Here is a 14,994-nt window from a genome sequence, read left to right as displayed (position 1 = left end):
TCCCCAAAAGATAATCGCTTTAATGACAGGTGTGTGATTGAATTCTCCGCCGGGACCTCGAGAGATTTCCAACCGGGAGCGTTTACAGTGACGCCATTAAAACATCCAGACGAGAACTTCCTTCCCAGCGCGAACAGAAGAACAGCTTCTCTCAGGGTCATCGCGTTTGATCCATCACGGGTTTATGATCATGAGACCCTTGAGAAGATTCAGTCAAGCTTATATGTCCATCTCTCTGCCTCCAGACAAATAATCAAGGTTGTTCCTTATAAAGACACGAGCAGAACGTCCTCACACTCGCACTCACACACACACACACATATATATATATATATATATATATACACACACACACACACACACTCGGGCACATTATCATTTACAAATAAAAACAAAGAAAAACACCCCTAGAATAATGCAGCTCTCGCTGCTGTCCATGTGCAACACAGAAACAAGCCCGACACACTCACTCACACACACACACACTCGTGAGCTCACTGTAGTGTGACGTGACAGACGTGTGTTGTAGGAGAGCCGCGTAACGTCCTCCTCATGAACACAAACGTGTCTCTGTGCCGTCAGTGCCAGTGAGGAACATCACACAGATGGGCGTCCGGCGCTGGTGTCCGTCTCACCTTTACCTGCTGGTGTCCATGGGATCCTCCTTGAAGTTCTCGCACTGCTCCATCACTTTACTGCACACACACACACACACACGCTATGTTAGACCAATCCAGAACTGCTTCTCTATGTTCAGAACTGAATGATTACATGACATGAGATGCCTCAGCATGATGTGATTCATGAACGACTCTTTTGAATGAACTGCTCAAACGACTCACGAATCAGAATCAAACTGATGTCGCACTGGGTTATGAGAACTCATCCCAATCTGTGTATGAATGATGTGTACTTTGTCATTAGCAAAACATTAACCCCACAGCTACCGTTTCACACGATACACACATTTCTAAGGCGTCTAAATGATCAACGTGATTAATGTTTGTTAATCCTGTCGTTTGACTGATAGTTTACAGTTTGTCCAATAAATTTGTCCTCCTTCAGCTGGTGATTCACGTGTGTTTTCGCTGTCAAATCTTCACTGATTTCTATCAAGTAAGCGTCAGAATAACTGTAGTCATATTTCAACATTTACTGGACTGAAGCAGCTCGGCTTTACTTGATTCTCCATGAATCATTTTTTAGACTCAAATCTGATCATCAGGATCTTTTAAGGAACGTTTGTTTCAAGAAGCTTTACTTTCACTGTTCCTCAGTGGAGGAATGATCTTCACAAGCCTCCAAAACATGTCACATCTTTTGAGGAACGTTTATTTGTTCATCTCTCAGTCATCATTGGATTGCACTGCATTATATGTTTGGATCATTTCAATCTCATTTTACTAACTCATATTATTGGAGATCAAGTGAACACTGATAATTACATCATTGTATGTCAGTATCTGCTCTGCTGTTATAAAGATCTCATTGATTTACATCACAAGCAGCAGAATTTCATCATATAAATATCAGCATCTGCAGCAAATTCATGTTTTTGCAGTCTCTGAATAAAACAGAGCTGTTTTTCCCTCCATATTCTCACGAGATCAGACTGTGTGAGCCATAAAAGCCTGATGATCAAATACGATACTCAAATAAATGAAAAAAAGAGTTTTTGTTTTCTGACTGTTATTTCATATGTCAGTCTTTACAGGGTTAAAATGACACGTTAACACGTCTAGTATGTTTGTTGAGTTTATACTTCAGATCAGTTACTGATTGGAAGAGTTTCCTCCTCAAAAGATCAAAAGAATCATTCATGGAATCATGAATCAGTTTAACAAGCAGATTCAGTTGATTCTAGAGACTCTGTGTGTGTGTGTGTGTGTGTGTGTGTGTTGTTACCGTGCCATGTCCTTGGTCTCCTGATGAGAGGACTCCAGCTCTAGAACTTTCTGCAGCAGAATGATTCCACCCTCCTTTATCAACAGAGGGCAGTATTTACTCGCTACAGGACCAGAACACAGAGAGAGAGAGAAAATGAAGCCTGTTTGAACTGAACTGAATGAGAACAATGCATTTGTCTGTCATCATGAAGAGCTTCAGATCGCTCACAATTAAACTTAAAAAGAAATTAAAGTGTTAAAGAAGATATTTTGAAGATTGTAGGTAACCAATTCTTCAGAAAATTCTTCAGAATATCTTTTTTTGTGTTCAACAGAAGAAAGAAACTCATACAGGTTTGGAACAATATGAAGGAGAATAAATGATAAAGAACAGTCATTTTTGGGTGAAATATCCCTCTGAGTTTAATTTAGTTTAGAGTAATTTATTTATTCCTCTCAGTCGTATTTGTTGATGGTGGTTTTAATGACTGTGTGATACTCACGGTAAACTGACACCAGGTTATAAAGCGCCCATGTGGCCCAGTGCTGACTGACCGGAGCGCCGCTCTGAGGGAGGAGACGCAGGATGGGCTCGAACGACCTGCAAACACACAAGCGGAAGTACATCAGTTTAGTTGGCCTTTTCCAGCAGAAGTAGAAAACAGGAATAAACCGAGTGTTTGTTCCAAAGGCCAAACCAGAGAAACAGTGCCAAAATAGTACAAATTTAAAAAAAAATAGTAAAAGCCTTGCTGAAGCCTTGTCAACAGAATAAAAGCCTGTTAGCAAAGAATGTGTGACTGTATGCTCAAATAGCACAATTAAAATGCAAAATTTCATTTTTAAATGCATTTCAATGGGGACTTGGTCAAAATGATCAAAAAGACCGAAATGTCCATAAGGACGCCGGCGTACCTGTAGTTGATGTTGCGTCGCGAGTTGACGTCCCAGCTCTGGATGGCATCCCACATTTTTTTCATGACGCTTGTCCTCAGGGGCTCCTCCATGGTCCAGACCTCCGGCCCGTCGAACATGATGTGTGACAGGACGCCGCAGGCGTTGTAGGACACCTCGATGCCGTCCGCTTTACTGTCCAGCAGGTCACTGCGAGCGGAGACGCAGGCGTTAGACACTCACACAGCAAACACTGAGACAATGACGCGCAGAAAAACACCGTCACACCTGAACACCGTGATGAACTGCTTGGTCAGCAGCTGCGGCCTCAGCGCCTTCACTTCAGCCACGTTACCCAGCAGCCCCAGCATGTTACGGTGCAGCTCCTGCTTATCAGGAAACTCCTGCGGGACAGCAGAAATCAGACGGGTGAGAGAGGAACGGGTGATTCCGGTGTGTTTGAAACGGCCATACACAGTATACACTGTGAAACAGTGATGAACGGGTCATAAGAGACCTCAGACACACCTTCAGACACTCCAGGAAGAGATTCATGCCTTTGCACTCCAGAAACATCTGACAGTTATCAGGCGTCTCGTCTGTGATGTTCCAGAGCGCACTCCACGAGAACTCCATCACCTGATCACACTGAACACACACACACACACACACACACATCACTGTTAACTCAAACTCAAACCAGAAAATTTTGTTCTCATTACCAGAATTAAATTTACTGGGACACAATTTAAAAAAATAAAAAATTGAGATCACATAAAATACATAAAAAACAAAAAAATATTTTCATGACTTGAAATTAAGCTAACAAATAAAACACAAAAACAAAATTAACTGAAATAAACAAACAAAAAAACAACATTATTTTGCCAAGGTAACATTTCTCATTTCCGTTTAGTTCTTGCTGAAGTACAAAAATAACTAAACAAGCAAAAACTAATATAAATGACAAATATACAGAACATAACTACTGAAAAGTCAATTAAAATTAAAACAAAAAACAAACAAATAAAATATGAACAAAACTATAACAGTATATTAGCGATACCGAAAAAACACTGGCACACGCGTCACGAACAATGAATCAGTGATGAATCTGAGCCAGTAGTGACTCACCATTTTGTCCTGCAGCTTCTTCTGGATCAGATTCAGCATCGTCTGTGACGACACAAATCAAACCGTCAGATGGACACAGATGCTAAGCATCGCATGCTAACAATCCAAAGCTATTCCCATTAAAAACAACATTAATGTGAAATGCACATGTACAGAACACATCAGATACGGTAAACAGAAGCTCAAACAAACCTCACTCATTCAGTGTTGAGAATAAAAGCTTATATTAAATCTGTCCATCATATAAAGCAACAGTGTCTCAGAAGACTTGGGTCAAACTACTCGATTCACGCGGATTGTTTTTATGATGTTATCATGTGTGGGGTTTTTTGGAAGCTTGAAAATCTCGACTTTTAATGGATGAACAAAAATGATGAGAGAATATTCAGAATGATCATTTCTGAGTGAACCATTGCTTTATAAATGCAGAACAAGACGGATTTCTGTACAGACAAACATCTCAACTTCACAAAACACAAGGAGCTCAACGAGCGGCACGCAACCTTGACGAATCCCATCTTGCCGACGGCTTCTTTGTGGTCGTTGTCCACCTGACAGACGAGCGCGTTACACAGATGGACGGCGATGCGCTGGATGGACTCGTCCTGACGCGCCGGTTCCAGGATCTTCAGCAGCAGCAGATTCACTCTGCGATACTGAAACTCCAGCTCCTCAGGAATACTGAAGTTACAGAGCGTCAGACAGCAGTTCCTCTGGACCTGCACACACACACACAATACAAGACACACACACACACAGAGTTAATCATACAGTGACATCCTGAACTGCTGCTCAGATCACAGAAGCCTCGTGTTTGGCTTGTCCTTCACACATCTGTGGTGTGGGTTCTGTCTGAGTGTGTGTGTGTGTGTTTGCTGAACTCACCGTCACCTCCTGGTACTGCTCCATGCCGTTGAGCACCACCTGTATGACCTGTCTGCGCAGACGGACGCTCTGGTCGCTGCGGTACTCAGTGTTGGTGAGGTAAAACAGAGCGGCGCTGCCCGTCACCTGAATGCTCTTGTCATATTTATGAGTCTTCAGCGCCGTGATCACCAGCTGGAAAACACACGCGTTACATACTACAGTCAGACATCACGTGACTGCACTGGATGGGGTTTAATAGTCAGGAATATTATGGATTGAACTGCACTGATACATGAAAACCTGAACTGAGCTGAGCTTAAAAACAAAAAAAAAACAAAAAACAAAAAAACACACACAACGCACAAACTTTGCAACAGCAACACTATCGGTTCATGACAGTCAGTGTATGTTGAAAAACTCCCATCTCATGTTCTCCCTCAAAATTGTCCTACATCACTGTTTTGCCTTTTTGTTAAGGGTGTTTGATCTTCTTTGCATGTTCACTTTGCAAACACTGTGTCTGTTCTTCTGCAGTGATGTAGGATGATTTTGAAATGATTTTTGAAGTTGAGGGAGAAAATACGATTGGAGTTTTTCGACAAACCCGAACTGTCTTGACTCAGAATACACAGAGTTCAGGGAGAGAAAGACAAGACGAGTGTTTGAGTTTAAAAGTATTTAAATTGTATTATTTCAACAATTAAAAGCATTTAAATTGTATTGTTTCGCTAGATTAGACCCTTCTTCCTCGGCTGGGATCGTTTACAACCGCATTTGTGATCGTTTGAAGCTGCATTTAAACTACATTTTGGAAGTTCAAACTCGGGGCACCATATCAGTCCATTATATGGAGAAAAATCCTGAAATGTTTTCCTCAAAAAACATAATTTCTTTACGACTGTAGAAAGAAAGACACGAACATCTTGGATGACAAGGGGGTGACTACATTATCTGTAAATTGTTGTTCTGGAAGTGAACTTCTCCTTTAACACTGTTATTTTCTTGTTTATTAATGTGAAGCTGCTCAGGAAAACAATCTGTTCTATATAAAGCGAGTGTGTGTGTGTGTGTGTGTGTGTGACCTGCAGTGCTCTGAGCAGTTGGCTGCAGTGCTGAATCCTGGCGATGTCAAACAGCTGGTTAATGGCTCGATGAGCCAGTTCGGGTCGTTGTTCTGTGTACGCCTCGATAGCGTTCAGAATCTGATCCTCGTTCTTGGAGCCGGTGACCTGCAAACACACACAGCGAATACAATCAGAGCACTTGAACGACAGCAGAGGAGAAACTGTGTGTGTGTGTGTGTGCAGTACCTTATACGCAGGTATGTGTGTGACGTTGCAGAGTGTGGTGTTGTACAGTCCTAAAAACTGCAGCGGTCTCTTGAGCTCCTGAAACGGGTAAATGCTGCTCTTACACGGCTCGATGCTGCAAAACACACAAACACACGCTCAGACAAACACAGAGGGAACGGCCCGTGACGAGTGTGTGTGTGTGTTTGGTGGACGTCTTCACCTCGGCCGGCCCACGGCGTCCTCAAACGCCGGCACCGTGCAGTTATCCAGCATGATGTGTCCAGAGATGTCCAGAGACACCAGATTGACCAAACTCTGAACGATACTGCTCAAGGTCTTCCTCGTCATCTTGAATTTAGACGTTCTCTGGTTCTCTCGCGAGACATCCAGGTGTCTGCAGACAGAACAGATGAAAACAGATCACTGCTCTGCCCCACATCCACTACCAGACAAACACGTGGAATAATCACAATCTCTGTCCTGCTCACAAAGCCTCATAATGCTCATAAAGGCTGTTCTTTTGAACTTTCTATTTATCTGTGAATCCTGAAAAATAAAATGCATCACAGTTTCCACAATAATTGTGGAATATTGTGGAAAACTGTTTTTAACATTGCTAATAATCATAAATGTTCGTTGAACAGCAAATCCGCATATTAGAATGATTTCTGAAGGATCATGTGACACTGAAGACTGGAGTAATGATGCTGAAAATTCAGCTGCGCATCACAGAAATAAATTACAGTTTAACAGATATTCACATAGAAAACAGCTGTTTTAAATCGTAATAATATTTCATAATTTTTACAGTATTTTTAAAAAATGCTGCCTCAGTGAGCAGAACAGACTTCATTTAAAAACATTAAATCGCTGTGTTTACGCTGCGATGCGACGGCTCCGTCTCACCTCAGTCTGCTCATCTGCAGCAGCGTGTGGATCAGATCCTCCGTCAGCTCCACGTTATACAGCACCAGAGACGCCAGTCGCTCCTTCCACTGCGTGAGGAACGCCGGTCGGGGCAGGTGGACGCCCGACAGGTCCAGCGAGGTCAGAGCGGGCAGCGGCCGCAGCAGCGTCTCCACGTCCACCTCCACCGGCAGGCCGCCCAGGTTCAGCAGACGCAGACGGTTGAAGCCCTGGAAGCTGAAGTCCAGGTCCACCGTGTGCCGGTGCAGACGCTCCTCCAGATCCTCGTCGTCGTCGTCCTCGCCGTACGCCAGCGGAGCGGCGCCCTTCTTGAAGAAGATGATGGAGCAGCCGAACAGACTGAGCGACAGCAGCGAGTGCCTGAAGCTGCAGAGAGTCCGCAGGCCGCGCGCCGTCAGACGGTTACAGTAGGTCAGATGAAGCTCGATCAGATCCTACAAACACCCACACAAAGACTTCTCATGAAAACACAAAATAGTGGAGAACAGAAAAACCCATAGAGACTACATGAGCTTGAGAACTTCTGGATAAAAACATCAGTAGTTTTGTTTGCAGTTGCTGAAATTGCTGGAAACAGGGTTTGTACATAGACTGTAAACATAATTCCAGGACTTACAAAAACTTTAAGCAATACTTTTTCGATTTTCAAAAACTTCAATCAGAGATCTCACTTATCAAAACAATGTCTTCTCTTTCAAATTCTTAAAAAAAAAAAAAAAAAAAAAAAAAAAAAAAAGGTAAACAGATAAATAAAAATATACTCATAAAACGGCAAAAATAAAGCCAAGCACATGCAAAGTATGCAGTGATGTCAACTTAAGAAGAGAAAGAGAAATAAAGCGCATAACATTTAAAATGGATTGTTATTCTGGCAGCAACAGCTGCGATGCCAACTTAAAATATAGATTATATTCAATTGTATACATAAAAAGCAAGGCCGTAGGTTTGATTTTAGCATTGGTGGCGACATAACGGTGAAAATATAACTGAATTCATTTGTGTTTCCAGCTAGCTAAATGACACATAAGAAAAAAAATCAGGGAAAAAAAAAACTGCTCCAAAATCCAGATCTGAATAACGATTTGTGAACTGTCATCTCAGATCATTCATTATACGTGAAATTATTCATGAACCTGCTCCGAAGTTCTGATCCAGCTTCACTTCACAGCAGAAGTGAGTATAAGGGTTTTTTATGAATCTTTGCGTTCACCTTTCCTAATAATGAGGTAGTTGGGAAGTTTAGCGGCTAAACGCGGTTAAAATAAACAGGCTCGTCACTCCACAGAGAGAAGAGAGGGGCGGGGCGAGCAGAGCTCATTTGCATTTAAAGGAACAATCCCTCAGAATGAGATGATTTTTGCAGAGCTGATTTTGGGTAGGTAAAAAGGGTGTTGTTTTACACAACCATTGAGAATTTTTAATCAAAGTATATTAGAGACTTTTCATTAAGACCCTAAAGAATCATATCAACTTTTGGAAAATGGGCATCCAATGACCCCTTTAAATTCTGAGTTTCATCATTATATGTGCTTTTTAAAATCATTAAATGGGATGTTGAAATTCGAAAATGAATGGCTCTTTCGAACAGTTTTGCTAGTGAATTGCTTGAACTGAATGATCGAAGTCATGAGTTTGAACCAATCGGAGCGGCTCCAGCGTAGATGACTCACTGAATTGATTCGGTTCATCTGTTTCTCTTTTCCCATCTTCAGTCATGTTTACACGACACCGTCGGTACTACTACTGCCTTAGCTCGCTAGTTTTATGACATTAATTGAAATAAGCAGAATTGCGTGAATTTTGCATGTGCTTATTACAAACAATTAACACTTATTTCAAAGACACATTGCATTTCAATAATTCAAGCACTTTTCAAGTACCTCTCAAGAATGTTGCTATTTTCAAGGATTTTCCAGGCCTTAAATGTCAAAAAGTCAAACTCAAGCATTTTAAACACCTCACACGAACCCGGTGGAAAGTTCATTTCATTTCAGCAAATCTTTTAAACTGAACAGCTCAATTAATCAAATCAAAAGTCATTTCACATTTCATTTGTTTAAAAGTTTTACAAAAAATCATGATGTTAACATTTAAAATATTTTAAAGCTGCATGTACTTATATATCCAACTTTACACATACAGCTAGACAATAATATATGTACATTTTGCAACCAAATAATAAATATATATTTATTATATATTATAATAACCTCGTTTTCATTTTGTGGAAACATGCTTTGATTATTGTGTGCTAGAACTTCACTGTATCTTGTGTCTTTATTTGGCTGCGTTTGACAGAGGCTGTTTGTTACGAAAATCACAATTTCAGAGTAAATATATTTGCTATTATTGACACTAGCCTCATTATTTCTGAATGAAAACGTTTCGGTTCACTATTACACGATCACACACAAGACAGCAGGACGAGCTGAAAGTGAAAGTATGTGGGTCAGGTGATCATCAGCCGTCTGTTTTACAACCATAAAGAAAGAACCAACACTGAAAGTGAAAGTATTGTGTGTCGCACACTGAAGTCGGCATCGAATGAAATTTTGCCATATCTACTGTCTAAATGTATGTTAGGGGCCTTATTGTGAACACTTCATCAGTGCATTTCCTTGATATTTAATCAAAACGTCATCATTAAATCCTTTCAAGGTCACGCTGATTTGCATACGCTTCTGAGAGCCCCGCCCACATCTCAACATCCAATCATTCTGGATTTGGGATAACCCATTTCACACTGGAAGCAAAGATCTGACACTGATTACGCTCAGGGGACGGCGGTTCCTCACCTGTTTCCCGATGGCTTCCAGGTCTCGGTCCCGCACCAGATCCTCCCTGAGCTGCAGGCGTGTGAGTCTGGTGCTGCGCGGGTCACCGAAGAGCTGGAAGAAGCCGTCCTGCGGCTCGAAGTCGCTGTCAGTGTGGACCAGATCCATGTACCTGCGGATCAGAAGCATCAGGTCACGTCTCGGCGCACGTCGCCCGCCTCAAACCCTCCCCGGCTCCTCTACCTACACGTTCACCAGCCGGTCGCAGATCTCGCTGGGCAGGAAGACGTCGGGCCGCAGGTGGAGCCGGTTCCGCTCTCCGTCGCTGTAGCACATGGTTCTCCGCAGGTTCTTCAGGCAGAAGACGGTGCACAGAGACATCAGGCTGTCCGGGTCGTCTCCTACTTTAGTCGCCATGGTGACGGCGCCGCGCTCGGCCTCGGGTCGGTCAGCAGGAGGACAGAACAACAACACGACACGACGACGCTCAGGAGCCACACATGGAGATGCTGGGAAGAGAAGCTGCTCCACCTGAGATGAAACCACACACACACACACACACACACAGCACAGCTTTCATGGGTCACACACACTCAGAATGTCTGAATCTCATCACACATCTGATATTCTGCTGTGTTTATGTCTGTCATTATCTGTTGTTGTTGTGACTGCGCTGTTGTTGACAGTGACTGATGTAAACGTTCGTGTTTGATTCTCTGATTCGCATTGAATCGTTATCGGTGTGAATGCGGCGCTAGATGTGTCTGCTCCGCTGATTCCGTGATGTTTGTGTGTGAATGTTGATCTCGTGAAGAGCGTTAGCGCGACGCTAGCCGTTAGCCTGCTAAATAAAGCGCGTGAGTTTACCGCCGGTGATCGCTGATTGACAGCGGCTGTCGCGAGCGGCGCTCGTGTCCGTCTCTTACCTGACGCCCGCACAACGACTGACGCGTCGCTTCGACTCACAAGAACCGCAGAAATGTGAACATGATCTGAAGATGATGATGATGATGATCGCCGCCGCTCTGATGTCAACACAACCTGCGACACATCCGGGTCACCTGTGCGCGAAACACGATCACTTCCTGTTCAGAGTGATCGGACGGAGACGGATGGAGTCCGATGGCTTTTGTCCAACATGAAACGATTAAAGAAGCGCACTTTAAAATGAACGCGCTCATCTCTGTATGTTCTGATAAGAAACAGCTGCCCGTGTATTTTCTGACTGTAATATAATAAATAAATGTTCTCTTATTAATATATAAATACAAAAATAAAACTTTTATTTATACACTGCCATATTCTTCAAGATATTTTTATGAACCCATGATGACTTCTCTCTTAAATATGTTGACAACTTCATAATATTGTATGCAAACTTGTTTCATTCTTAAACAATATATATATGTGTGTGTGTGTGTTCCAAATATAACGTGACATATGATGTAATTTCAACGTTTCCTCTTGAATTCACATATCAATTTTCATCCATAATTAAAGATGTGATTTAAGTTTAATATTGTGCTGTTTTGATTTGGTTCTTTGTGTTATATTTGAGATGTAAATGTCATCTGCTGAACTGACTTTGACTGTTTTCACTTTGAAATAGTTTGAAAGATTAAAGTCTAAATGTTGAAGACAACACAGTCTATTAGAGAAACAGATAGACAGGGTGTTGATATGTGGTTGCTAGGTTATTCAGGGTGGTTGCTAGGGCGGTTGCTAGGGTACCTGGGGTGGTTGCTAGGATGTTGCTATGTGGTTGCTAGGGTGTCAAGGGTGGTTGCTAAGGTGTTGCTAAGCAGTTGCTAGGGTACTCAGGGCGGTTGCTACAGTGTTACTATGCAGTTGCTAGGGTACCCGAGGTGGTTGCTAAGGTGTTGCTAGGCGGTTGCTAGGGTACTTAGGGTGGTTGCTATGCTTCATGGGGTGGGTGCTATATGTTGCTAGGCGGTTGCTAGGGTACTCAGGGTGTTTGCTAGGGTGTTGCTATGTGGTTACTAGTGTACCCGGGGTGGTTGGTAAGGTGTTGCTAAGTGGTTGCTAGGGTACTCAGGTTGATTACAATGGTGTTGTTAGGCGGTTGCTAGGGTACTCAGGGTGATTGCTATGGTTACTATCATGTTGTTACCATGATTAGCAAGTTACTAGCATGTTGCTAGCAAGTTTAACACATTACTAACATGTTATTAACATGTTTCTAGCATGATTAACATGTTACTAGCATGATTTTGGCATGATTAGCCAGTTGCTAGCATGTTTCTAGTGTGATTAACATGTTGCTAGCATGTTTCTAGCATGATTCCAGCATGATGCTAGAGTACCCGGGGTGGTTGCTAAAGTGTTGCTAGGTGGTTGCTAGGGTACTCAGGGTGGTTGCTAAGGTGTTGCTACGTGGTTGCTAGGGTACTCAGGGTGGTTGCTAAGGTGTTGCTATGTGGTTGCTAGGGTACTCAGGGTGGTTGCTAATGTGTTGCTAGGTGGTTGCTAGGGTACTCAGGGTGGTTGCTAGGGTGTTTCTATGAAGTTGCTATGCTTCCTGGGGTTGTTGCTAAGGTGTTGCTAGGCAGTTGCTAGGGTACCTGGGGTGGTTGCGAATAATGTAATTAGATTTCATGTTGACAGCCTGTTTTCGCTCTTAGTGTTATTTACATTTGACTATACTTTATGGTTCGTATTTGAAAAAGAGACGGTTCCTAAGTCGAGCGTGAATAAGAAGCTAAGAAAGGCGGAAGCATCGCATTTTTAAGGTGGAACGGATAGCGTCAATAAGAAGCTGCGAATAAGAAGCTGGATTCAGCCTCGTCTGCCAGCTGCCACCAGTCACTGACGGGTCACATGCCACTCGAAGATCGAACCCCTACTGATTCTGCTTCACTTTGTGTCTCCGGAGGCACCTTCTTCTGATCGAATTTTGAAGGCAGCATAGATGCAAAGAGTATAGATGTATCCTTCGCTGCCTTCGATTTCCCACAATCCTGTGCGTCATATAGGCTATATGAATAAAGATATTCTGGTGAAATTAAACTTGTTACTTTATATAATAGAGGAGATCTTGACCATGATATACTTTACGAATAGCAATAGCGTAAAAAGCATAATAAATAATATTGTTTGTAATAACAGTATTTTAAAAAGACATTAAAATGGTTCAAATGTAAATTATAATAATATTTACAATATACTACCGATATTAACAAAACAGCCACTAATAAAAACGACCTGTTCTGCAATAATACTTGCAACAGTAGGCAGTAAGAAAGTATGCCATTTCAAGTATGCCTGAAAGGGCAGTGAGGCAGCTGACTAATGTGTTTAATGTGTTTATATGTGACATGTCACAGATGTCACTGTTTTCGTGTGTGATCAGATATAATCAGATATGAACAATGGGTTTCCCCTAAATGACAGTAAGTAGCACACTAATAATTCATGAATGAACGAATAAGCATACAAAATACATTCAAAATCGTGCCATCAGGTGCTTTCAGGTGTTTCATTAATAGTAGTTTAAGTGTTTTTCCATGTCATTACACCAGCGGTTCCCCCAACATGTTTTCCACATCTCCTTAATCAGACACACCTGATTCAGATTATTAACTTATTAGTAGACTTAAAGAGCTGAAATGGGTGTGTCAGACAAAGGAGAGATGCAAGTGTGCAGTGTCGGGGCTCCAGGAACAAACATTCTTGCTGCAGAAGCTTTACAGCGGAATTAGGATTTGCTTTATAGTTAAAGATTGCATCGATATCTTCCTGTTTATCACTGTGAAGCTGCTTTGACACAGTCTGTGTTGTATGAAGCGCTATTTAAATAAAGGTGACATGACTCCAGACATCGACCATGATCCTGTAAATGTGTATGTTGTTGCGGTGCACTGGGCGGAACTAATGTGCGGGCGCCAGTGTTTCCGGCGGGGCTGTTTTTCCGGCAGCGCGTGACTGTGCCAGTCAAACATGTCGAGTTCCTACAAAAACAGGTGAGAAACATAATGAACACGCAACAAAAAGCGCTTTTTCATTCAACCACACACACTTTACATCAACTACACGCGCAGAAGAGCTCGTTTACAGCAGACGCGCGACTGAAGCGTGATGACACCGCTCAACTGTGTGTGTGTGTGTGTGTGTGTGTGTGTGTGTGTGAGTGAGATAACATTCAGCTGATTACATATCAAACATCAGTCGCGTGACAGATATCGAGTGTGTCATGCAATACAGTAACACTGTGGTACTTTGATATTTACCACGAGACCGAATCGTTACTCCATTCGTGTACCATAGTATTTACATATCAGAGCACGAGCAGAAGTTGCTGTTGTTGTGGTCAGTGTAGAAATTCAAGTCAAGCCGCTTTTATTTGTGTGGCACATCTCATAATACACATTGATCTAAAGCAGAAAATCATATTGTGAATGTTTATTCTCTTGATGCCATTGAGTCGCATTGAGAACCATTTACGGGACAATAATAATAATGATATAATATGATCATCCAGGTGAGGTTTGCTGATATCAGAGTCACTCAGCAGTTTCACTGAGAATGTCTCCAGGAGCTTCATTTCTTGTGTTTGATCAGCTGCTTTGAGTCTCATGTGTCTCTGAAACGCCTGTAAATGAGCAACAGAATCCTTTAAAACAGCTGACGAAGTTCAGATCTGAGTTACAGGCACCAGGTTAGGCTTTAACCAGCTAGTTATGAGCGTGTTAATGAGCTCGTGTGTGATGGATCACTTGTGTCTCATTCGATGTGTCCATTAAAACAAAAGTGTTTCATGGTTTTGAAATGTAAGTTGACAAATAGATCATCAGCTGAGGTGTTTCAGACTGGGTTCAAACAAACTTTCTTCTTTGGAGCACAAAAGAAGATATTTTGAGAAATGTCTCTGTGTTCTTTGCTCGTATAATGAAAGTCAACGGGGTCCAATGTTGCAGAATAGAGAGAGACACTGATGACAGATGCCGATTTTTGTCTGATCTGTCTCTTTAAGACTTCCTCTCATCGTCAGACGGTCAGGAAGCTTGTATCAATCCATATCCAGACTGTCTTGTGATTGGAGGGCTTGATCATGTGACAGTGTTGTATTGATTGTCAGTTCTGCGTCTGTTTCTGGAACAGAGAGTTTGTGTTCGACCCAAAGCTCTAGATATGAATATGAAAGGGTTTTCGTGCGTCTTATAGAGGAATATCAGACACAAGCAGTGCTATTAAACTTCAGTG

At 42.2% G+C, this 14,994-nt stretch overlaps 2 protein-coding genes across 3 annotated transcripts in view; one reads left to right on the top strand and one right to left on the bottom strand.

Moving 5' to 3' along the window:
- zer1 (zyg-11 related, cell cycle regulator) lies at positions 1–11,000 on the bottom strand. Its single transcript, XM_051104923.1, has 16 exons — positions 10,701–11,000; positions 10,022–10,305; positions 9,796–9,946; positions 6,980–7,434; positions 6,294–6,467; positions 6,092–6,206; positions 5,864–6,010; positions 4,800–4,973; positions 4,418–4,633; positions 3,915–3,956; positions 3,309–3,428; positions 3,069–3,184; positions 2,802–2,990; positions 2,390–2,487; positions 1,906–2,008; positions 1–695 (listed from the first exon to the last, which is right to left on the bottom strand). The coding sequence occupies exons 2-16, from the start codon at positions 10,189–10,191 to the stop codon at positions 638–640; spliced, it is 2,328 nt and encodes a 775-aa protein (XP_050960880.1). The 5' UTR covers positions 10,192–10,305; positions 10,701–11,000; the 3' UTR covers positions 1–637.
- Positions 11,001–13,425: 2,425 nt separating this feature from the next.
- Positions 13,426–14,994, top strand: part of tbc1d13 (TBC1 domain family, member 13) — a 7,587-nt gene continuing 6,018 nt past the window's right edge. For both annotated transcript variants that reach the window (XR_007827264.1, XM_051104931.1), the window contains exon 1: positions 13,426–13,754. Coding sequence is in view for 1 of the 2 variants with exons in the window: in XM_051104931.1 (XP_050960888.1) it covers positions 13,732–13,754 (23 nt within the window). In the remaining variant the exon portion in view is untranslated. The remainder of the gene's footprint in view (positions 13,755–14,994) is intronic.

Source organism: Labeo rohita, unplaced genomic scaffold, assembly GCF_022985175.1.
Source record: "Labeo rohita strain BAU-BD-2019 unplaced genomic scaffold, IGBB_LRoh.1.0 scaffold_84, whole genome shotgun sequence".
Taxonomy (NCBI): Eukaryota; Metazoa; Chordata; class Actinopteri; order Cypriniformes; family Cyprinidae; genus Labeo; species Labeo rohita.
Note: the sequence above shows the minus strand (reverse complement) of the source record. Positions and strands in the feature narration are given on the sequence as shown.